The sequence below is a fragment of the Anolis carolinensis genome, chromosome 2 (assembly GCF_035594765.1).
Source record: "Anolis carolinensis isolate JA03-04 chromosome 2, rAnoCar3.1.pri, whole genome shotgun sequence".
Taxonomy (NCBI): domain Eukaryota; kingdom Metazoa; phylum Chordata; class Lepidosauria; order Squamata; family Dactyloidae; genus Anolis; species Anolis carolinensis.
In genome coordinates, this window is record NC_085842.1 from 134,522,613 (window position 1) to 134,548,372 (window position 25,760).

General features: G+C 43.1%; 1 protein-coding gene across 1 annotated transcript in view; it reads right to left on the reverse strand.

Annotated features, from left to right (window-relative positions):
- gga3 (golgi associated, gamma adaptin ear containing, ARF binding protein 3) overlaps positions 1-23,940 on the reverse strand; it is a 42,318-nt gene extending 18,378 nt beyond the window's left edge. The window contains exons 1-3 of the mRNA XM_003217262.4: positions 23,817-23,940; positions 5,067-5,151; positions 2,823-2,898 (exon numbers count right to left, since the gene is read on the reverse strand). Coding sequence (XP_003217310.1) covers positions 2,823-2,898; positions 5,067-5,151; positions 23,817-23,856 — 201 coding nt within the window. The 5' untranslated portion in view covers positions 23,857-23,940. The remainder of the gene's footprint in view (positions 1-2,822; positions 2,899-5,066; positions 5,152-23,816) is intronic.
- Between the last annotated feature and the right edge of the window lie 1,820 nt (positions 23,941-25,760).

Here is a 25,760-nt window from a genome sequence, read left to right on the forward strand (position 1 = left end):
ATTTTAACCAACATAAACTTATCAGTATTTCAAGTGCTCTCGGTCCCACCCGTCACAAGCGCGGCTGGTGGATATGAGAGAGGGGGCCTTCCCCATGATTGCCTCCACCTCTGGAACTCCCTCCCTAAAGAAATAAAAATGTCCCCCACCCTCCTCTCCTTTAGGAAACAGTTAAAGACACATCTTTGCACCTTAGCATATGGAGAGGAGGAAGATTAACATAACTGTCATCCCACAGCAGTTATGGTCTAAGTGAAATTACAACAAATACTGAACATTCTCTGCAACTTGGTCATTTCATTCGGTCTAGGTATATGCTCACTTTGTGCAATAATGATTTCACTGAGTGTCATGTTTACATTTATTGTTTTTTTCTAATTTGGAACTTTTATTATAATGAGTATATTATCATCATTTTATACTTTTGATATTAAGTGAAGTAGCTGAATCATTGAAAGTTTGCCATTTACATGCATGTTAACCGTCCTGAGTCCCTCTGGGGAGAGAGGGCGGTCTAGAAATAAATTATTATTATTATTATTATTATTATTATTATTATTATTATTATTATTATTATTATTATTAAGTGCAAGCCTGATTTTGGCTGATGAGCTTGTCAAGCAAATTAAGATTGCTGTTGTTATGCCTTGAGATTTTCTGGGGAGGCCCTCCTCTCTCTCGTCTGGTGGGGACAAGAGAGAGGGCCTTCTCGGTGGTGGCCCCTCGGCTCTGGAATTCCTTCCCTAGGGAGATCAGGCTGGCATCCTCACTATCCATTTTTCAAAAGGACCTTAAAACATGGTTATTTCGATGTGCATTCGAATAAATAGTTCTGGTTAGTTATTAGTTGCCACAACTACTGCACTTTATCACACTCCACTCTTATTGATTGAACTCTGTAATTAGATCCTTAATTCCCTCTTGTAGAGTCTGCTGAATTTTATCTTACAGTTTGTATATTATGTTCAGACTCTAATGTTCTAATGTTTTGATGATGTTTTATGCTGGTTTGTATGTTTATACTATTTTACCTGTTTTACATTGGTTTAATTATGCAGTATTTTATTGTATGTTGAAACTGGCCTTGTCCCCATGTGAGCCGCCCTGAGTCCCCTCTGGGGAGATGGGAGCGGAATATAAAAATAAAGTTGTTGTTGTTGTTGTTGTTGTTATGTGGATTCAAGTCCTTTCAGATTTGGGTGACGCTAAGTCTAAAGTTTAAGCGGGGGCAGGTAAATGACCATAGAAGGCCAAATCCAATTTGCGGGCCTTAGTCTAGGGACCCCTGCTCTATGTACATGCAACATTAAACATGCCAATGCTATGCTAAAGAGACAGAAGCTGTTTGCACAATATCGCAATGCTCTTGCTTATACAATATGTTTTGCTCAAGACTGATGCTTTAGCCAACAACCTTGGAGGAACAAGGACAAGAGACAGGCACAGCTTCATCAAGTCTAGACCCAGAAGCAGATAAAGACCCTGCCTCTGCTTCAACTGTCAATGCCATGACTTTGGAGGATGAACAAATGGAACAACTCTATCATGGCTAGGCCTAGAAGTAGATGAAAGCTCCTCCCTCCATCGCAACTGCCAAGTTGTGGAGACTTAATTCCCTCCTAAATTGCCATCTTATCATAATTAGATTGTAAGCCTGATGCTAGGTAACTGCTTTGTTCTTCTTGTAAAATTCCATGCACAGCGACAGTGCAATAAATGAACAAATAAATAAATAATGAATATGACAACTCAAATATCGCTTAAAGTAGCCATGAAGGCCTTATGTGCAAAAAGCAGTATACACATTAACCAAAGAGAACTGTTTCATTAAGAATTCCCACACATAAACTTGGCTGGAGAGGGTTTTATCCACATGAAAGGGCGTTTTTAAACAATATATCCTATTTCGACATTATCAGAATCTTTTGTGCATTTTCCCTTAGTGTATTTGAATGTATTTTATATCCAGAAAAACTGTTCTTTCAAATTCTGCACTCAGAAAAAATGACTGCATATATGCCACTTATTTATATAACTTAACTTGATTTGGGCTTCTGTAGGATCGGAAATGTTTTGGCTAAGATCAGAATGTGGGGCATGAAAGAGAGGCCTAGGCTGAAACAGAGAAGGGGAACAACAAGAATAGAATGTAATATTATGTGGGCATTAACAGGACGTTGTTCAAGGCACAGGTGCTCTTACATCTAATTACTGAAAATTCCGTCCATGTTATTTAACATACACCACACGCATATTTTCTAAATTACTTCATAATTTGACAGCTAATAATAATAATAATAATAATAATAATAATAATAATAATAATAAACTTTATTTATACCCCGCCACCATCTCCCCAACGGGAAACAAAACACTAAGATGAACACAGCCTAATCCTCTCTTTCACTATGTTCAATGGAGTGTGCTCCAGAAAGCCAAATACAAAACTATGTGATACAGAAATATACAGATTGCAGAAAATACATTATATTTGGCAGTTCCCACTAAACTGATTCATAAGGAAGGAATCATAAGTCATGAACACTATTTGTTTTGGGAACACAGACTCAGGATTGATACAATCAGAATATCCTTTATAACAATGTGAATCACCTATTCGCATTTTATCTTACATTACAGTCTAAGAGCAGGAGGAACCAAAGGTCATCTAATCTATATTTTGCCAGGTGCCCAGCAACCACTTCAAAAATCAAACTTATCTTCTTTAATCAAAAGAAGAATCAATCATCCAGTTGGACTTGGTGAAAACATTATGTTTGTATGTAAACACAGAATGTAGAAGAGAGATAAGGAGCACCTACTGTCAAGGCCTGGACTGCCTCCCATTCCTGTGGAGATTGGATTTTATGAGCCAGTAGCCTCACGGCTATCTGTGGACTAAAACAGAGAGTGTATTTTATGCAGATAGCATTAGCCATGTAAATTAAGCTTACAGAGAACAGGAGACTACTGCCGTCCCTGCTTACAGTCTAATACTGGAACTAAGAAGGCAGCAGTGGAAGAGGAAGGAAATGGAAGTAAATAGGGGAAGACAGAGAAAACAGTGATCTTTGCAGGTTCACAGACTTAGTTGCTGTAGGGCAAGACTCTTCAACCTACAGTCCTCCAGGTGTTTTGGACTTCAATTCCCAGAATTCCTGATCATTGAACAAGTTCACTAAAGCTTATGGGAGTTGGAGGCACAAAAACCTGGAGGGCTGCAGACTGAAGATGCCTGCTGCAGGGTTTGGAGCAATGGGTGCTATCAAAGACCTCACTTGCACAGGTGGCACTGCATATGCAGCATAATATTTTCAAAATTGTACCTGCAAACAGACAGCTTACAAATTTGCTTTGGAAAAAAAAGTTGAAACTTTGAAGGAGTTATCAGAGAGTCCCAAATGAAGGAAAATAGTCTGACAAGCGACATACGGAGTGTCAGCTGCACATCCTTCTGTTTTATTTCATAAATTGAGAATGAAGCACATAAAAGGGTACAATAAAAAACAAATGCCATACTTATAGCCTGGAATCCCTTTAACTGCTCTGTCCTCACAGTTAATCTAGTATATCAAACAGAATCATAGAATCATAGAATAGTAGAGTTGGAAGAGACCTCATGGGCCATCCAGTCCAACCCCCTGCCAAGAAGCAGGAAATCGCATTCAAAGCACCCCCGACAGATGGCCATCCAGCCTCTGCTTAAAAGCCTCCAAGGAAGGAGCCTCCACCACAGCCCGGGGGAGAGAGTTTCACTGTCGAACAGCCCTCACAGTGAGGAAGTTCTTCCTGATGTTCAGGTGGAATCTCCTTTCCTGTAGTTTGAAGCCATTGTTCCGTGTCCTAGTCTGCAGGGCAGCAGAAAATAAGCTTGCTCCCTCCTCCCTATGACTTCCCTTCATGTATTTGTACATGGCTATCATGTCTCCTCTCAGCCTTCTCTTCTGCAGGCTAAACATGCCCAGCTCTTTAAGCCTCTCCTCATAGGGCTTGTTCTCCAGACTGTTAATCATTTTAGTCGCACTCCTCTGGACGCTTTCCAGCTTGTCAACATCTCCCTTCATCTGCGGTGCCCAAAATTGGACACAGTATTCCAGGTGTGGTCTGACCAAGGCAGAATAGAGGGGGAGCATGACTTCCCTGGATCTAGACGCTATTCCCCTATTGATGCAGGCCAAAATCCCGTTGGCTTTTTTAGCTGCCGCATCACATTGTAGGCTCATGTTTAACTTGTTGTCCACGAGGACTCCAAGGTCTTTTTCGCACACACTGCTGTCAAGCCAGGCGTCCCCCATTCTGTATCTTTGATTTCCATTTTTTCTGCCGAAGTGAAGTATCTTGCATTTGTCCCTGTTGAACTTCATTTTGTTAGTTTCGGCCCATCTCTCTAGTCTGTCAAGATCGTTTTGAATTCTGCTCCTGTCTTCTGGAGTGTTAGCTATCCCTCCCAGTTTTGTGTCGTCTGCAAACTTGATCTGCAAACAGAGAACGGGAAGTCCTGGGGGCACCCCAAATCTTACAGTGTAATCCTGAATAGACTATAATCTTCTTGCCTTTCCATTTTCTCTAGGTGGGAGTGATAATACTCCCCAGTTTCACAGAAGTGTTATGCTTCACAGGGGGTTTGTTATGAACATCTGGATATTGTTTTAGAAACATAAAAGCCCTGTGTAAATATTAAAGACTGCAGACATGGCAATGATGTCTGTTTTGCAGATGGATACCTGAACAGATGAATTAACAGTCTTCATTTCCAAAAGCATTTAGAATCAGAAATTAAGTTTACAAGATACACCTTGCTGAAACTTGGCTCCAGAATGAGCCCTACCTATATTCACTGGCTACATTGTTACAGCTATCAAAACAGCCTGAACATTGTGCATCCATTAGACAGGTCTGGAAGAGCAGCACATATCAAGCTTTATAAAACTCACGTATTACATATCAAATTATTGAATGTTGGACTGTCACACATTAAACACATTAAACGAAGCATAAAAACTGCAATTCTATTAAACTTTTTCCAAAAAATGTTTATGATGCAGCTTTATGTTTTCAACACACACCCTTCAAGTTCTTTGTTGATCTGATCACAGAAGCCAATTATATATTCCCAGTCTTCTTGTCTGTTCAGGGGGTTGGTGGCCTTATCTGAATAAAAGAAACAAGTATGCATTAATCCAAGATACAAAGAAAAGTCGTCTTCTTCCTTAGAAACTGAAAGACTACACACAGTCACTTTTCCGTCTTCAAAAACAACTCTGAGAAATAAATCTTGTTCATGTTCAGCACACTCCTTGCTTCTCATACACATCAGATTTGTCAAAATTGAGGGCCAAATATTATACATCATGAAACTGTCATTCAAACAGTTTAACATGGAGATGTTATAAAAATGACCTCTAAAAAGTAAGGCAAACACCCACTCGTTGTCCTACATTCTCCATTTTGATTTTAAAGTAATGAATTATGAGATCCTCTGAAAAATGCACACAAACTAATCCAAGAAAGGAGGTCCTTTAAATCTCAATGCATCTGACACAGTTCATAACATTCACACTCTGGCTTCAGTATATTTGTAACCTCAGGTGCTTGATAAGGCTGTCAATGTTTCCATCTCAATATGCAAAGCAATTCATCTGCACCACAGCTTTTCACCCTTTTTGATGTTCCTCTAAAATATGTACTCAAAAGTAAAATTATGAGACCATTTCTCATTAAAATTGCAACAATGTTGCTTCTTCACATATGGTTTTTTTTTTTGCTAGAAGGGTTTCAGAGTTCTTTCTCATTTGCCTTTTAAATTTTTTTTTGGAAATTTTATGCAATAAGTACATCTGAACTCCTTATGTCAGGCATTATCTTGTATGACTAATACTGGGGACTTGACAGCCTTGTCCTTGCGTAAGGCTTTCCCCTGTTTCCTATATTTCCCATATTGGCTTATTTGCTAAGAAAAGTCCACATACCTGCCTATTCCTAAGGGATCTGAAGCAGAGGCAGTCCAACAGTGAGGCGAATTAGGCAGTCGCTTGTGGCGCAGACCATGTGGGGGTGCTGTCGAGATGGCAGCGGCGGAAGGCCCAGCCACCCGTCCGCCCTCCTGCTCTCCCTCACTGTTCGAATACTCCTCGCCTACCGCCCGCCGATGGGCCTGTGCGTATGTGCAGCCCTTCCAATTGACCGCACAGTCGACTGGATGGCCTGAGCACGCGCACAGGCCCATCACCCAAAAAGCATGGTTGATGGGTCTGTGCGCATGCGCAGGCCTTCCAATCGACACCAATGCCAGTATTTATCAGCAATTTGTTTTGGGGGAGTGCCAAAACTCCGGAGGGGTGCCAAAATTCCGGTCGCCTACTTCCGAAAATTACCTCGGGACGGCTCTGATCTGGAGGCATGTGCTAAAGACATACATTCAGTTTATACAGAATACAGTGTGCACCTTTGCTTTGTTGCTGAGCAGACTGTATGGTACGCTCTAGAAGTGTACACATTTTTTTACTGGGAACAGACATCAATTAAGGCCCATTATTTCAATGCCTGCATCTTGATGTAGTCTAGTTTTGAAAGCAGTAAATACAAAGACTTCAGGATGGATTTTTTGTTTCCCGTTTCAACTGCTGTAGACAGATTAGCCAAGACACACAGCACTGGATTGTCTGCCACAAAAGAGCCCATTTTAACCTAATTTTTAAAGCAGAACTGACCAGGACAACATGTGAGAGAATGTAATACTGTTTATGCTAAGGACAGAGCAATATGGACCTGCACTGGATTAAAAAAGGCAACCCATTATAAGCAAGTGATGATTAACTATGAACAAAGAACAAAGGACACAATGAATCAAATTGTTTGGAAGCATTAACAATGTATGATGCAAGCATTTGGTAAAATAGGCACAGGCTGATCTGCACGCTCTATTTTCTTGTGTTTTGGTTTTACAATGCAAAAGGAGCCCCAAAATTCTTTGCAGTTACAGCACTAATTTGTGTATTGTAGAAATAGTTCCTGGTGAACATAAACCTTGATGGAAAAAGAACAAGGTCCAGGCAATCCAAGACAACCACTATGAGAAATTCTTTTTTATGTGAGGTAGCTAGGATTTATTTCCTGTCATAAGGTACACACTATATGAAGAAGGAGCAAAAGGTATGATCAATACAGGACTGTGTGTACTTTGAACAATCAACAATCAAAATTCTGAGTGAACAATCAAAATTCTGAGTCGAGGTAATCAAAATTCTATATCTCTATAAAACGCACAATAACATGTAAATTATTTTGCATCACTTATTCTGTTTTGTTATTCAGGAGAAAAGACGAATATCAATAGAGCACTGCCCTTTCAAAACTACAAAGCTTGTTCACAGCTCCTACACTGGCAATTTTCATATATTTTTAAAACTATTTCTAGGCCTTCAAAAGACTTCAAAAACAGGAAAACAGGAAAACTTCTCAGGGTTACTGATTTCCATACTAAGCATGGATCCAATACTATTCTGTCCTTTGCACCCTATTTCAAATTGACCAGGTGTCAATCTACCTCTTTGTAACACACTTCCCTGGCATCCCTCTGCTTTGAATATCCTGAATACCATTTAGAACATGAAGCTGAGCTATATACCACACAAGAGATTCCAATATACTTGATGAGAATCTCAAACAGTATGGCCCAAGAGACTCCCCACACAAAACAAAATCTAAAACAAAAACCAGTGATCATGCAGCTGTTAGATATTTAAATATCGCAATATAGTGGGTCCTGGGTATCCCTTGAGATTTTGTTCCAGAACAGATTGTGGATAGTAAAAACCATGGGTGCTCAAGTCCTATTACATATAATGATTAGTAAGGTGGTGTCCCTTATATAAAATGGTAAATACATACATGGGTGCAGAATTTGCAGATAAAGAGGGCTGACTATATAATTTTTACAATTTCGGGAGGGGGGAGAGAGAGGTTTAGAAATGACCTTTTGCGATTTTTCATTCCCATCTTGGAGAAGACTACACTGCTCAGGCCAAGATCACCTCTAATCCAACTGCCTACATCCCACAACAGTTTGCCTGTTCAATTGTTGAACAGCATAAAACAATCTTTGATTGGCATGACCAACAACATAGGTGGCTAATCTATTACAAACAAATCCACAATTCTGCTACATTACCATCCAAGGGGATCTGTTGGCAAAGAAATCTGGATTACATGTTTTACTGGATCAACATGCATCACATGGAAAACTTTGCTACCTCAAATCAAAATGCTGCTTAACAGATAATGGAATGCTCCCTTCTCCAAACCATGTCTTTCATGTGTGAAACACAGATAATATAATAATATTATAAAAGCACACATGGCCACTTTCCAGGGTCCTCCAAACTCAATATAAAAGTCAGGCCATCCTGTCCGTGGATTAAAAAAAATCGAACCTCCTCATTTTTGTTAACACTTGGATATTTCTGTCTTTTATACAATTGTTGAATTACTCCCAACTGTTCTTTGCCCATGAGGGGTTTCTTCCTGATGTGTGGAACAATCTGCCTAACAATATATGTGCCAGTTTTGTAGGAAGTACCTAGTGCTGCGTTGATGGCTCAGCTGCAGAAATTGCAAAGAAAGGAGGCAGCTTTGTGAGAGCAAATGAGTGATCAATTTTCAGTCACTGGGTTTTAACTAAAGGAATACAAGGAAATTCAGGTACAGAAGTTCAAGGACTTCTAGTAGCAACAAACAGGAAGGTTGATGTTATTGTTGGGTCATTACTTGGCTCACTGCAATATCAGGATTGAAATACAGGCTGTCCCCCAGTTACAAACATCCTACTGACCTATAACTCAGTTATGAATGGGCCTTTTCCCTCCCTGCCACAAAATCTTAGTGCTGAGCCAAAGCGTGTCTGTATCTCTCCCCATTCCTTTCCTTTGCTTCTTACTTCATTATCTCCTCAATCATTTCCATCGATCTGTGTCTGTATCTCCCCCACCCCGCCCCAATTTTCTTTCCTTCATGTCTGACACCTTTTTAACTACCATAGCTCAATGCTATGGAATCCTGGGATTTGAAGTTTTAAAAGACCTTTAGTCTTTTCTGCCAAAGAGGCCTGTTGTCTCACCAAACTACAACTTCCATCATGGGAATTTTCATCATGGGAGTTTAAGTGGTGTCGAACTGCATTCATTCTGCAGTGCAGATACACTCTTCGAAAGTAGAAAATCTTTGGCAAGGTAAAATATATAACATTGTCCCATGTATTGTGGTACACTGTATGAACCAAAAAACTCTTCAGAAATTCTGACAAAGTATTCATACACTCAGATTTAATCTTGAAAGTAAATAAAATAATAACATGACTCTAACTGAATCTAAAGAATCCATTTTCAAATGGCATAAACACGCACATAAATTCCATTAATTCATTGTATTTACCACAGTCAAGACTACAAATAGGACTCAGGCCTATTTATGGCACACACACAAAAATTTCCTCTCTTATTATAGTACAGTCCATGGTCATCTGTGAAGCTGAATTGTGAGGCATTAAAGGTATACAAAAGGAAGTACTTCTGCATATGGCTAAACTGTGGGTTGTGCTACCATAAAACAGAATGATGATCACCAACTTGGACAGCTTTAAATGGTAACTGACAACTAAGGCTTTCTTTGGTTTGTGGTTATGAAGTTTATATACTATCAGAACACTAGAAACCCCTAGAGAAGAGCAACAAGAAAGGATCATCTTCATAAAGGATCCACCTCCAAAATCTCAAATATGCATTGTACTTCCTTCTGCCTGTTCTGGATGCTCTATCATTCAGCTTCACTGGAGCATCCATTCTAATGTTATGCGATAGAGAAAAACTTTCCATCAACATAAAGATTATTATAGTTTATGTTTTTGTATGCCTTCAAATCTTATGACAGCCCCAAGGCAAACCTATGATGGGATTTTCTTAACAAGATGTGTTCAGAGGCCTGTTGCCCTGAGGGAGTGTGACTTACCCAAGGGCTATTTAACTAAAAAGTACCATACAACATATGATATGAGCAGCAGGAACAAAGAACAGCTCAGCAACAACAACATCCCCAGTAGAAATAAGACAGATAAAAGGCTGAGATCAATAGTCTTCACCAAACATCAGAGCAATAGCTATGTAGACACCAGTCACACTTCCCTGGAGAGAGAACCACTACAGAGGTTTTCCTCCCAACAGCGTCCGATATACCTTTGAAGGAAAGTAAAATTAGGGAAAGACTTCTTTTAAATATCTTTAGACAGCCATTCCTCACCTCGCAACTTCCAGATATGTTGGACTACAACTGCATCACCAGGAAATATAGACTGGGAATGGTTCTCTTAATATATGGGCAGCACACATGGAGAGAAGTTTGAGATTGGATTGGAGCCCTGTGCAATTGTTCACAAAGATGGAGTATGGTGAAATATAATCCAAATGACTAGTCAGGAATCTAGCTGTTGTATCCATTTTCAAATGCAGTACCACATGCATCACATCACACTAGTTCTTGGATAGAAGAGCCTTCACTGGGATAGAAGGGCCTTTACTCTTAGCACAGTGGTTCTCATCCTGGGGTCTCCAGATGTTTTTGGCCTTCAACTCTCTGAAATCCTAATATCTGGTAAATTGGCTAGGATTTCTGGAAGTTGTAGGCCAAAAACATCTGGAGACCCCAGGCTGAGAGCCACTGTCTTAGCATGTTTTGCACCATAGCTCACACAATCCCGTATCATCAATAAAATGGAATGGAGCTTCTGAGAATTGGTTCAAAACACGTTAAAAGTCAAATTTCCCCAGCCTTAGTCTACACTGAGTGGGCAACTATTCTTAAACAACAATGGGAAGGATTAAACTTGTATCCTATCTATGCAAGGTACATGTGTTCTACTTTAATGTCACAGCCCTTTCCCCTCATTCATTGCTAGTGATTTTCAAATATCTTATGTCTTGACTACAAATATACCCATGGCATTCAACATTTTGTACAAAATTAAAGCCTCTACATAGTAAAGTTACGGAAACATTCAGAATGAATAATCATAATAAACAACTTTGTAAAAAGTGTGCCCGTAAACTAGAGTTATTCCACCCCAACAATACTCCCCATATCCCACAAAATAGCTATGGTGGAGATGGTTAGAAAAAATTAACTAAAAATTTGGTGTGAAATTTAACAAAGCAGCAACTGGTAGAAAGCAGTTTGTTTCAGTTTCAAGAATCTGATACAGGTTGAGCATTTCTTATCTAGAATTTCAAAATACAAAATTGTTGTAAAATAATGACACCTTTGCTTTCTGTTAGTAAAGTGCACACACATTTTGTATCATGCAAAATGTTTATAAGGTATACATTGAACATAAATTCGACTAGGGTCCCATCTCTAAGATACCTCATTATGTATACATATGCAAGTATTCCAAAATCCTTAAAACTCTGAAATACAAAACAGTTCTGGTCCCAAGTATTTCAAATAAGAGATGCTCAACCTGTATTGATCTATCTATTATACTTCAATAAAGAAGGAAGTTATGATATCACTGTCATCCATGCATTCCATTCTGAAGATAATGCAGTTGTCAATAATATAATCCAGCTTTAATTCACAATTAAGCAAAAGGTAGTGCAGACATTTGTGATCAAATTGCTCCTACAGCCAATCTAGAAAAGGTTCTCAAATATCATTGCCATCTTTCGCCTGAATACATAGCTATACTGTGTAGTAAATTGCAAGAAACCCACAATGGAAAAAAAGCAACAGCTGCAAAAGATGACATTTTAAAGGAAACTATCTCTGTAGAGAAAAACACTACAGTTACAGAGAGATTGACAGGGCTCTCTAAGGAGTCAGATATGAGATATGGATAATCAGATACCCAATCTCTCAAAAGGAGAAAGGAACAAAGGTTGTATTTAATCTGGAAAAGATAAAAAAGTTGGTAGAAAAAATAAGGTTTTTAAAAGGAGTTTTAAGAGCACTGTGTTGTTCCAAATTACAGTTGTTAAAACTGCTTTTTATCCTTTTCAAGTATATGTTTCTACTATTTATTTGCTGTTCTATGTTTCCAAGACATTTCTAACTTATGGCACCCTTAAGGCACAACGATAACAGTGTTTTCTTAGCAAGATTTGTTCAGAGTGGGGGCTTCCTTTACCTGAGAGTGTGTGACTTGCCCGGAGTCATCCAGTGAATATCTATGGCTAAGCATGGATTCAACCTTGATCTTCAGAATTGTAATCTAATACTCATTCCAGGACATCACAGCAGCTCTCCCTATATTGTACTCATTTTAATTTGTAAATTGCCTTAAGTCCCAGTTTGGAGGGAAAGACAGGATATAAATAAAATTTATATCCATCTTCATCACTCTTTTATCTGGAACACACATGCCCTTGATTTTTTGAGGTTGTATTAGGATGTGTAAAATCCCTGAGTTCTATTGTTATTTGAAAATGTTGTTTAAACAACAATTTCTTCAATAATTAGTGTTAATTATTGTATGTTAACAGATTGCACTAAATCTGTATTGTTGTGGAAATATTAAAACCCCATATCTTTGATTATACCATCACGCATGCAATCTTATTCACACACTGAATTTATATATGAGCCAACTATAATTATCTCCCAGTGAAACTAATGTGATAAAATTTCCCATATAGCGCACACTGTAGAATGAATGAAGTTTGACTCCACTTGAACTGCCATAGCTCAATGCTGTGGAATCCTGGGAGTTGCCTGGGTGCAAGTATTTTTTACAAAGTACTTAGACAAGGCTAAATACTTCGTGAAACCACAACACCTATAATTCCATAGCATTCAGTCGTGGCAGTTAAAGTGGTATCAAACTGCATTAATTCTACAGAATAGATGCACTCTTAGATGAACAACCTGATCTAGTAAATCATCTTGACTATTACATAGAGTGTTTTCCTTCAAAGTAGAAAAGTGCTGGTATAAGTGGCAGGGAGACCAAGCTCTCTATCAGGAAGTCCGTAATTCTTTTTCTTAACAGCATTCCTCCATCTACAATATAGCACTAACACCCAACCTACTCTGGCTGTTTTAAAGATCACAATGAATTTTCTAGAGTTTTGTATGGAAAAGAAGGAGAAGAAGCTTTAAAAACGCTTTAAAGACTATCAGCAGCAACTGCTAATGAAAGCAGCATGCTTTTAAATATCAGTTGCAGAAAAGCACACTTGGGAATACATTCTTATCTCCACGTCATGTATTTGGGATTCCTGTAGGCATCTGGTCAGCTACTGTGGAAAGCAGGATGCTGCACTATGTAAGACTCTGGTCTGATCCAGTGGGACTCTTCGTCAGATTAAATCTGCAGAACATTTGCTTCCTTTGCTTATACAGTAGAGTCTCACTTATCCAACATAAACGGGCCGGCAGAATGTTGGATAAGCGAATATGTTGGATAACAAGGAGGCATTAAGGAAAAACCTATTAATCATCAAATTAGGTTATGATTTTACAAAAGAAGCACCAAAACATCATGTCAGACAACAAATTTGGGAGAAAAAGTAGTTCAATACGCAGTAATGCTATGTAGTAATTACTGTATTTATGAATTTAGCACCAAAATATCACGATATATTGAAAACATTGACTACAAAAATGCGTTGGATAATCCAGAACGTTGGATAAGCGAGTGTTGGATAAGTGAGACTCTACTGTACTACATTATATCAGGGAAAACTTCAACTGAACAATTTCACAGATTTTGGTGTAGACTGAAGAGTACACCAGAATTATAGTTTCTTCTGTATTGCAAAATGGTGTTCATCACCTTCCTCTAGTTAGAAAAGAATCACCAATTAATGGGGCCAGACATCAGACTGTTTATGTTCACTGCAACTGCAACTCTGGGTTTCTGTTCAGATGTCTTGATCTCAGTGCACTGGTTATTTAGGGAAACAGGATTTCTTGGGGATGGGATCCCTTCTCTGCAAAGCCCTTGTTCTGACGTTCCCCCAGGAACTGTAAGAAATAAATATTTTGTGTGTTTTTCCTGTAAGTATTTAGAAGCTGAGTCTACTGCATTCTGAAACAGGAACAGTACCAGGAGACAAGTGAGATTGAAGAATAAGGTAAAGGGAGAAGAGGAGGAAGTAGTAGAAGGGGATAGGAATAAAGAAGCACTAAACTTTTCTACACATAAGCTAAATGTGGGGAGTGGGACACATTTAGGCATTAACAGAAGCAAAGAAAAGGAATACTGTAGTTGCATCACAGTGATTCGCTAATATCAAAAATGTGGAATACATGCTGCTCCAAATGTCAATGGACTGTGATCTATATCAGCCTTACACAGAAGTGTCAATGGTAAGGGATGGTGGAATTCAGTACAGCAGTACCTGCAGATGTTCTCTAGTTAAAACTATCAATACGAATAAAAAGCTAAAACAGGAACAGAGCCTGTCACAATATATTGGCTTCCTTAAAAGTACTGTAGTACAAAACATAACCAATTGCCATCTGGCTTCACCAACAACAGGAAATGCCCCATTAACACCCAGGAAATGTACATTCTAATTATGTCAGTATAACTAACTTTTAATGCTAGGTTGTTTTAATAACAGGGATATTAGTGATAAATCTATATACTAGGAATGTGAAAAATACAAGAAATAAAACACAGTTAATCAATACAGGAGATATGCATTTATCAGAGTATCATGAGCACCATTTGAATAATCCATACAGCGGTCCTGTGAGATAGTTTGAGTGTTCTATCTACAGCAGATACATAATAAACGTGTAAAGCAGCACCTTGCTTGAAAATACTGAGTGCATTAACTGCTGATGATAAATCTGAACCATGGTATCCCTGCTTCATAACTTACACTACACTGCTTTGGGTCTGATTGTTGTGGGCCTCAAGTTATTTCTAGCTTATGGTGACCCTAAGGCAGTGATTCCCAAAGTGGGTGCTACTGCCCCCTGGTGGGCGCTGCAGCAATCCAGGGGAGCGGTGATGGCCACAGGTACATATATCTTTCTGTTTAATTGCTATTAATTTTTTTAAAAATTAATTTCCAGGGCGCTGAATAATATTTTTTCTGGAAAGGGGGCGGTAGGCCAAATAAGTTTGGGAACCACTGCCCTAAGGCGACCCTATCACATATTTTTGGAGGAGGTATGTGTGATGACCCATGGGCCTTGTAGTCCTGCTCAGGACATTGTAATTCCTGATGAAGATGAAAACTTGGGTTTTTTACCTTCCCAGTCTGAACTGGATTCCTCTCTGCCAGATCTTTCCCAGGCAGATCTGGGAACCTTGCACCTGCAAGAAAGTTGTCTCCCAGAAGTATGTCAAACAAGCCCAGAGCCTACTTCTCCCGTATTCTTGCGCCGGGAGTTTTGTAAACAACAGAGAAGTTTGGATTCAGCTTCGCGCAGGAGTGCGAGGATTGCAGCTAAGAATGTGGCCAATTAAGACTGCTTCTCGTGAGAATCTTTGGGGAGTCTCACATCTGGTCTCAGAGTTAGCTTTCGGTTCTGATTCCCAGAGAACTGCTTCGGCGGGAAGCTAGACTCTATTTAGGTGTTTTACCCGCGTAGTAACTTCGCGGAGTCAATTCGTCAGCCTACGGAGCGAGTTGTGTCTGGACAGCGCGCTCCGGTTCAAGCCTCGCTCCTGCTCAAGCCTTGCCTTGCTATCCAGCCTTCGCCTTGCTTCCCAGCCTTTGTTTATCTACGGACTTTGCCTTGTTTCCCAGGATCAATCCTTGCCTTGTTCCACGGATTTATCAAGTTATTCCACGGACCTTGTTCTTGTTCTTAGTTACCTTGTTCCACGTTCAAGCCTTGTTTCAAGTATCAAGTTATTTCCTAGCCTCGCTCAAGTTTCATGGACTAAAGGACCTTGTCATCTCCCCTCACTTTGCTTGGCAAAGTGAGTGTTTCGGTTATTGGATTACAACTTTGGACCTTAATATTTCTTATTGGACATTGCTTTTTTGGACTAATTCTGACCTTTCCTGGAAGGTCTAATTCTGGACTATTTTCTACACTTGTTTTTATTAACTTTATATATTCCTACAATAAAGATATTAGATAGATTCTGGCCTCTGTGTATGGTTATTGGTGCTCTGCAGCCTGGGTCGTGACAGTTTGACTCCGCCACCCTAAGCACCAATTAACCTCGGCCAGAATGTCTACCGGAACCGTACCTGGGCCGAGCGGCCAGCCGATTACCTACACCATCGACAAGGAAGAGGTGGACCGAATCCGTGATAAGCTCAATGCACAGGATGGGGAAATAAGGGGTTTGAAGGAACGCGGAGTTCGTCTTCCGGCCATGGCGTTGCCAACCAAGTTTACTGGAGAAGCTTCTAAGGTTCATGTCTTCCGTCGCCAATGTCAAGCTTATCTGGAGGCCCGTGCTGCCGAGTTTCCCCAAGAAGACATCAAAGTGGCATGGGTTTACAGTCTTCTAGACGGGCCAGCGGCCAGCTGGGCGACGGCACTGTTCGACCAAGCCTCTCCACACCTAAGATCAGCGCAACACTTCTTGGACCACCTCAAGGAGACTTGGGGAATCGAGGACAATTTGGAGGCAGCCGGTCACAAACTCCGTCGCCTTTTCCAAGGAGACAGACCTATGTCTCAGTATATAGCCGAGTTCCGAGTGCTGGCCCACAACACCGGCTGGAACGATGTAGCCCTCAGGGGACAATTCCGGGAGGGTCTCAACATTGAAATGCTGGAAGAAATCTCCAAGGTGGATCCTCCCCAGACCCTCGAGGCACTCATTGATCAATGTTTACGGGCTGAAGTCATGATTGCCAACAGGAAACAGTGGGTTCGAGGCCAGGGCAGTAGAGCCGGGGCAAAACCCCCCGCTCCCGCCAGCGTTCAGCCACGTCCGGTGTGGAGACCCCCACCGCCAACCCCATACCCCAGAGGAGGTGAGGAGGTGCCGATGCAGTTGGGCAATGTGCGTCCCAGACTAGATGCCGCCGAGAAGGCCCGTCGTCAACGCTTAAACCTCTGCTGGTACTGCGGGAACGGGGGCCACTTCGCCAGAGAGTGCCCAGCCAAAGGGAAGCCTGCCGCCCGTCTTGCGGCGGCGTCCTCCACGGAGACGAAGGCGTCTGAGCCGACTGGCACACAGCCGGCGGGGGAAGCCAACGACCGGGTGTAGAGGGGCTCGCCAACCCGGTCAAAAAATCCATCCAAGAGCCGCCAACCGGGGTCCTGTTCCTTCTCGTGGTCACATTATGGTCAGCAAAAAGGGGACCCGTCATGATCCACGCCATGATAGACTCTGGAGCTACCAACAATTTCATCGATAGAGAGTATGCCGACTCTCTGGGATTACAATATCATGATTTCAAGAATGCCCGTGTGGTGCAAGCCATAGACGGCCGTCCCCTCAAGACGGGCCCCGTAAGTCAGTGGTCGGAACCCACCAGGATGTGGATAAGGGAACATATGGAAGAGATTTCCTTCTTTGTTACCGAGGTTCCCCATTTCCCTGTGATTTTGGGAATTCCATGGCTGACTCTCCACGACCCTAACATCTCCTGGTCCAACAGAGAACTGCAGTTTGCTTCACCGTACTGCCAAAACCATTGCCTCGTAGCCAAGGTATGCCATGCCACAGACACCGAGCCCATCATCACCTTGCCAAAGAAGTACTCCGAGTATTGGGATGTATTCAATGAGAAAGAAGCCGAAAAATTACCCCCACATAGACCTTATGACTGTGCCATTGACTTGGTGGAGGGGGCCCCGATCCCGCGAGGGCATCTCTACTCCCTGACTGAACCAGAGCAAGAAGCTCTCAGGGAATTCCTAGAGACAAACCTTCGCAAGGGATTCATCAGACCCTCTCAATCCCCAGCCGCCTCCCCAGTGATGTTTGTGAAGAAGAAGTCAGGGGAACTACGCTTGGTGGTGGACTACAGAGCATTGAACAATATCACCAAGCGGAACAGCTATCCCCTGCCTTTAATCTCGGATCTACTGGATCGGCTTCGAGGAGCCAAGGTTTACACCAAGCTGGATCTTCGGGGGGCTTACAACTTAGTTCGCATCAGGGAAGGGGACGAGTGGAAGACCGCCTTCCAGACCAAATTCGGATTATTTGAGTCCCGAGTTATGAATTTCGGTTTATGCGGAGCCCCCGCAACGTTCCAGCATTTTGTCAATGACATTTTTCAGGACTATCTAGACAGGTTCTTGATAATCTACCTGGACGATTTTTTGGTGTTTTCCAGATCACAATCAGAACATGAGAACCACGTCAAAATGGTGTTACAACGATTGCGGGATCATGGACTTTATGCCAAGCTGGAAAAATGCGCTTTTGATCTACAAGAGGTAGATTTCCTTGGTTACCGCATCTCGCCTCTAGGGCTTTCCATGGATCCAGCCAAAGTTTCAGCAGTATTGGAATGGCGGGCGCCAACTAACAAGAAAGAGGTGCAGCGTTTCTTGGGGTTCGCGAACTACTACCGCAAGTTCATTCCAGATTTTGCCCGCTGGTCCGACCCCATCACTAGCTGCATCCGTGGAAAGCAGCCTTTCCGCTGGACTGATCAAGCAGAGAAAGGGTTCCAGCAACTAAAGGAACTATTCACCTCCCAGCCAATTCTACAGCACCCAAATCCTGGAACCCCTTTTGTGGTGCAAGCGGACGCCTCTGATGTGGCAATTGGGGCTGTACTCTTACAACCGGTGGGAGATCACCTCCACCCCTGTGCCTTTTATTCTCGTCAACTAACCACACCAGAGAGGAATTACACCATTTGGGAAAAAGAACTACTGGCCATAAAGGCAGCCTTTGAAACTTGGAGACATTGGCTAGAAGGGGCCAAATTTCCCATTGAAGTCCACACTGATCATCGTAATCTAGAACATCTAAGAACTGCCCGCAAACTAAATCAGAGGCAGCAACGTTGGGCTTTATTCTTTGAACGTTTCAACTTCCAGATCCATTATGTGACCCCAGCCCAAACCAAGCAAGCAGACGCCCTGTCACGTAAACCGGAATACGCTGCAGGACGCAAGGAGACCTTTGAATCCCAACTGCTACAACCTGAGAACTTTGCCACGCTCACGGTGGGGAACACCAAATCCATTCCCATTGGTTCAACTTCCCCTACTCCAGGACCCATCTGTGCTCAAGAAATCAGGGCTAGTCAGCAAGCAGATGCCTGGGCGCAGGACCAACTTCGCCAAGGTCTGCATTTCCCCTTTTCGCTTAAAGATGGGCTGCTCTGCTATAGAAATCATGTCTATATCCCACCCGGACCGGGCAGGGAAAAAGCGCTTCGTCTGTGTCATGACTGCAAACCAGCAGGACACTTCGGACTATTTAAAACTATGCATTTGATCCTAAGGGATTTTTGGTGGCCCAAGATCCGCAAGGATGTGGAAAAATATGTCAACACCTGCCCAGTATGCCAGCGCTCCAAGATACGAAGGGAGAAGCCCTCAGGGCTTTTACACCCCCTTCCTACCCCATCTCGCCCATGGGAAATAATTTCCGCGGATTTCATCACTGACCTACCACCTTCCTGTGGATTCACCACGATCTTAGTGGTGGTGGACCTATTCACCAAGTTAGCCCATTTCATTCCCTGCGAAGGCCTCCCCACGGCCAAGGAAACTGCGGATCTATTTCTTCAACATGTCTTCAGACTACATGGATTGCCCAAGAGTTTAGTCACAGACCGTGGATCTCAATTCACCTCTCGTTTTTGGAAAGCACTACAAAAACTATTGGGCATAGACTCTCGCTTATCTTCAGCTCATCATCCCCAAACAGATGGGCAAACGGAGCGCACCAATGCCACTTTGGAGCAGTATCTTCGCTGTTATGTAAACTATCAACAGGACAATTGGGCTTCTCTGTTACCACTGTCTGAGTTTGCCTACAACAATGGAGTTCAAGCTTCTACAAAAGAAACGCCGTTCTTTGCAAACTACGGCTTCCATCCACGTTTCTTTCCCCCTGTCATTGAAACTTCAGAGGTTCCCGCAGCAGAGGATTGGCTGCAGGAACTCACAGCGGTGCAACAACTTTTGCTCCAGCAACTGGACCAAGCCAAGGAGGACTATAAACGCCACGCTGACAAACATCGCCAGCCGGGCCCCGAAATCAAGGTAGGAGATCGGGTTTTCCTGTCCACTCGCTTTCTGCCCTCCCACCGCCCTTGCCGGAAGTTAGATGCCCGTTTCATTGGCCCCTATCCAGTGGTGGCGCAATTAAACCCCGTGACTTTCAAACTCCAACTTCCGCGTTCAATGCGCATTCACCCAGTGTTTCACCGTTCCCTGCTCCTTCCGGCGGATGGTGTGCGTCCTGATACAGACCAACCGGCCCCCCCTCCTGTTTTGATGAATGGGGAGGAGGAGTTCGAGGTTGAGGACATTTTGGATTCTCGCTTTCACCGCCGCCGCCTACAATATCTCATTGACTGGGTGGGTTTTGGCCCTGAGGAACGCTCCTGGGAAGACGCCTCCACAGTCCATGCTCCTGATCTAACCCGTCGCTTTCATCAGACCTATCCCACCAAACCGCGACCTCGCGCCTCGGGGAGAGGGCCCCAGTTTGGGAGGGGCCTTGAGGAGGGGGATAGTGTGATGACCCATGGGCCTTGTAGTCCTGCTCAGGACATTGTAATTCCTGATGAAGATGAAAACTTGGGTTTTTTACCTTCCCAGTCTGAACTGGATTCCTCTCTGCCAGATCTTTCCCAGGCAGATCTGGGAACCTTGCACCTGCAAGAAAGTTGTCTCCCAGAAGTATGTCAAACAAGCCCAGAGCCTACTTCTCCCGTATTCTTGCGCCGGGAGTTTTGTAAACAACAGAGAAGTTTGGATTCAGCTTCGCGCAGGAGTGCGAGGATTGCAGCTAAGAATGTGGCCAATTAAGACTGCTTCTCGTGAGAATCTTTGGGGAGTCTCACATCTGGTCTCAGAGTTAGCTTTCGGTTCTGATTCCCAGAGAACTGCTTCGGCGGGAAGCTAGACTCTATTTAGGTGTTTTACCCGCGTAGTAACTTCGCGGAGTCAATTCGTCAGCCTACGGAGCGAGTTGTGTCTGGACAGCGCGCTCCGGTTCAAGCCTCGCTCCTGCTCAAGCCTTGCCTTGCTATCCAGCCTTCGCCTTGCTTCCCAGCCTTTGTTTATCTACGGACTTTGCCTTGTTTCCCAGGATCAATCCTTGCCTTGTTCCACGGATTTATCAAGTTATTCCACGGACCTTGTTCTTGTTCTTAGTTACCTTGTTCCACGTTCAAGCCTTGTTTCAAGTATCAAGTTATTTCCTAGCCTCGCTCAAGTTTCATGGACTAAAGGACCTTGTCATCTCCCCTCACTTTGCTTGGCAAAGTGAGTGTTTCGGTTATTGGATTACAACTTTGGACCTTAATATTTCTTATTGGACATTGCTTTTTTGGACTAATTCTGACCTTTCCTGGAAGGTCTAATTCTGGACTATTTTCTACACTTGTTTTTATTAACTTTATATATTCCTACAATAAAGATATTAGATAGATTCTGGCCTCTGTGTATGGTTATTGGTGCTCTGCAGCCTGGGTCGTGACAGTATGGTTTTTTCAAAGGGGATTTGCCATTGAAAGGCTGAAAGTGTGTGACCTGCCCAAGTTCACCCAGTCTGTTTCCATGGCTGAGTGAGGATTCAAACTTCAATTTCCAGAAACAGTTCAAACCACTATCCCAACTCTGTGGGTCTGGCTGAGCTGAGAGGTACTGCCTGGCCCAGTTGAGTCTTGTCAGACACTTTAACCACTGCACCACATACATCATCTTCACACATATATAAAGGAGGATACCAATGAGACTGAGGGCCTGTAAATAGATAACTGATGGAATAAGCAAGCTGGTCTGAAGGATATGGATAGAGATCCCCTGGCCTAAATGGGAGAAGTGCCCATAAACTTTGGAAGAAGCAAGAGAATCCTCTGGTATGATCTGAAGAGAGACTGGAAACAGGAGAGGGGAGGCTATATGGTAGAGGGAACAAATCAAAGGCACTGGATAAAAGGTAAGCCTAAGGTAGTAGATTCTCAGTTAATGGAAACTCAAGCAACCACAACTCTCAAGCAACCAGCACAAAAAACTACATTTCATACTGCATTCACAAAGCTATTTTTATAATACAGTAAAAATGTCTTACATAAAGTTAAGCTTATCTTTGTCTTTTAATGACTGTATTTCAATATTGATATCAAGTCAATACAGAGTTCATGGTGCGGGATGCTATGGGGAATAGTGTCAGTTAGCCTGTTTTTTAATAGCAATTCTCAAGCAACCGGAAAGTATACCTACCAATCCCTGTGGGTGCTGGTTAACTGAGAGTCAACTGCAATGTCAACTGAATGAGAATACACTAGAAGTTAGCAAAATCATAAGAGGAAGGTGGCACAAACAAGACAGAGGAAGGCCAGCAGTCACAGAAAGGGAAGCCCAAGGAGGTGGCAGCAGCAACAGCAGCAGGATCCAAGAGAGAATCTTGTACAGGTGGTGCCCAAGTTATGAACAAGGGAGGTTCTATAGGTCTGTTCCCAAGTTAAATTTGTATGTAAGTCGAACAGGTACATTTTAAAGTGTAACTCCAGCCATATGTATACGCTTTGGGTCCAACCTATCTTCAAGAGCACATCTCCTTCTATGAACCAGCGTAGGTATTGAGATATGCTAGGGAGACCCTTCTCTCGGTCAAACCACTGTCTCAAATATGGTTAATGGGGACGAGAGAGAGGGTTTTCTTGGTGGTGGCTCCTCGACTCTGGAAAATCATCCCTAAAGAAATCAGACTAGCTCCCACCCTTCAAGCCTTTCGGGCAAGTTTAAAAACATGGCTCTTCAGACAGACCTTTGACCCTGTGTAATCTGGCCAGCTCAATGTCCCACCAATTGTGCCACTCCACACTTTGTTATTGCAGATAGCCAACTTATTCGCATGTTTTAGGAATTTTATAATTCCTACTATTTTTACTTGGATTTTAAGGGTATTGCTGTTTTTATACTTATGTCATGTATTTATACTTTTGTATTGTTATTCATATGCGGCACTTGCAGTGCTACTGTGAGCCGCCCCGAGTCCCCTTGGGGAGATGGTGGCAGGATACAAATAAAGATTTATTATTGTTATTATTATTATTATTATTACTGTATTATTGTTATCTATATGCTTTGGATAGCACAGGGAAGGGTTAACAGCCCTGTGGTGTTTATGTTGCTGTCTGTGCCCTTGTTCTGAAGATTTCACCTCAATTTCTGTTTCTGTGATTATTAATAGAGTCTGAAAAAATTGCTTGTTGTAGAAACAAGGATTGGGGATAAAGCTTCAGCTGAGACACCTTTTCCCCATGATAACTCTTACAGGGGCGGATTTCCCTTTCGAGTGGCAGATCTCTCACTTCTTGTTGTCTCACCCCCGTTCTTAACTATGCGTTCTATGTTTGTAACTGTAGTGTTCCTACAAGTTGCCTGTTGACTTACAGCGACCCCGTGAGTTTCCTAGGGTTTTCTTTGGCAAGGAAGACTCAGGGGTGATTTTGCCAGACAGAAAGTAGCCCATTGCAGCTGGTATGTGTTGGTGGTCTCCCACCCAAGTACTAACCAGGCCCGACCCAGCCTCGCTACCAACATCAGAGGAGGTTCAGCCCAGTTTGTACGGGCCCTTCTCCTCCTCAGGCCCCGCCGGCTCCCTCCCCACTGAGGGAAAGCTGCCGCCCCGTTTCTCCTTCTCCGGCGAAAGAGAGGGCAGGGCCGAGAGAGAGGCAGAGAGGGGAACTACTCACTCAGCCAAGACTCCAAGCTCTCCCCTTCCGCCTCCGCCATGTTGCCGGCTGGCCTGGAAGCTCCGCCCCTCCTCGCTCGGGAGACGCCTCGCGCCTCTCGCCGCCTCGCAGCAGCGCCCCCTGGCGCCTGGCAGTGCGCATGCTCGCCTTGGAGTCCTCATTGACCTCCTCTTAGGACTCAATCATCCCCTTCTCCTTCTCCTGCTCCTCCATCTCTTTTTCTTTCTCCTCCTCCTCCTCTTGTCATTATCATCCATTTCTACCCAAACTGGGACTCAAGGCAGCTTACTATTTTAAAAAGGCCAATGCAGATTTGTTTTTTTTATCGGGTCAGAAGATAATTGAGAATACTGTTATAATGTATAAAAAACCACAAACAAAGTTAAAAGCTTGGCATTATACTAAATGTCCTTTGACCAGAAGCTGGCCACTTGGAGTGCCTCTGGTGTTGCTGTGAGAAGCGTCTCCATTGTGCATGTGGCAGGGCACAGGCTGCATTGTGGTCTGTGGTTTGCTCTTCTCCACACTCGCATGCTGTGGACTCCACTTTGTAGCCCCATTTCCTAAGGCTGGCTCTACATCTCATGGTGCCAGTCTGTTCAGCACTTTCCAAGTTGCTCAGTCTTCTGTGTACTCAGGAGGGAGTTTATAATAATAATAATGATAATAATAATAATAACTTTATTTTTATACCCCGCCTCTATCTCCCCAAAGGGGACTCAGGGCGGCTTACATGGGGCCAAGCCCAAATAAAAACAATAGCAATATAAAACACAACAATAGACAAAAGACATGCACAATTATAAAAACTTAAACATTAGCCAATAAAAACAAATGACAAGGACCAATAAAAACATGGATTAAAACGGAGAGGTTGTAAAAGTAGACTGGGTAAGGTGCACCATATAAATATTGTAAACCCGAGGTGACTGATAAAGTGCTGCAAATTCTTGGAAGTGCAAATTGGGATGGGAATAGACCCTGTGTCTATATGAAGTTGACAAAGATAAAAAGTGCAAACCGGTACAAGAATGGTCACAGATACAGGATTGTTATGGGAATGAGCAATCTTTATCCAAAGGCCTGAGTGAAGAGCCAGGTTTTCAAGCTCTTTCTGAATGCTACCAGGGTGGGGGCTTTCCTGATTTCCCTGGGGAGCGAGTTCCAGAGCCGGGGAGCCACCGCAGAGAAGGCCTTCTCTCTCGTCTCCACCAACCGCCCTTGTGACGGAGAGGAGGGCCTCCCCCGACGAATGAAGAGATCATGCAGGTTCGCAGGGGGAAAGGTGATCACTAAGGTAGGAGGGTCCCAAATTGTTCAGGGCTTTGTAGGTGATCACCTGCACCTTGAATTGGGTCCGGAAGGTGAACGGCAGCCAATGGAGCTTCTTAAGCAGGAGGGTTGACCGCTCCCTATAATTAGCTCCAGTTAGAAGCAAGGCTGCCGAACGTTGGACTAGTTGGAGTTTCTGGGCCATCTTCAAGGGAAGCCCCACGTAGAGCACATTGCAATAGTCCAGTCTAGAGGTAACTAAGGCGTGGACCACCATGTCCAGATCAGACTTCACGAGGTAAGGTCACAGCTGGCGCACAAGTTTTAATTGTGCAAAGGCCCTCCCGGCCACCCCTGACACCTGAGCATCATGCATCAGCGCTGAGTCCAGGAGGACCCCCAAACTGTGGACCTGCGCCTTCAGGGGGAGTGCGACCCCGTCAAGCACAGGTTCCCACCCAATACCCGATCGGACATATGACTGACCTGGAGGACCTCTGTCTTGTCGGGATTAAGCTTCAGCTTATTCGCCCTCATCCAGCCCATCACAGCTGCCAAGCACTGGTCCAGTATCAGAGGGACTTCCTTGGAGTTCGGTGGAAAGCAGAAAGCAGAGTTGGGTGTCTTCTGCGTAGAAATGGCACCGAACTCCAAAACTCCGGATGACCTCTC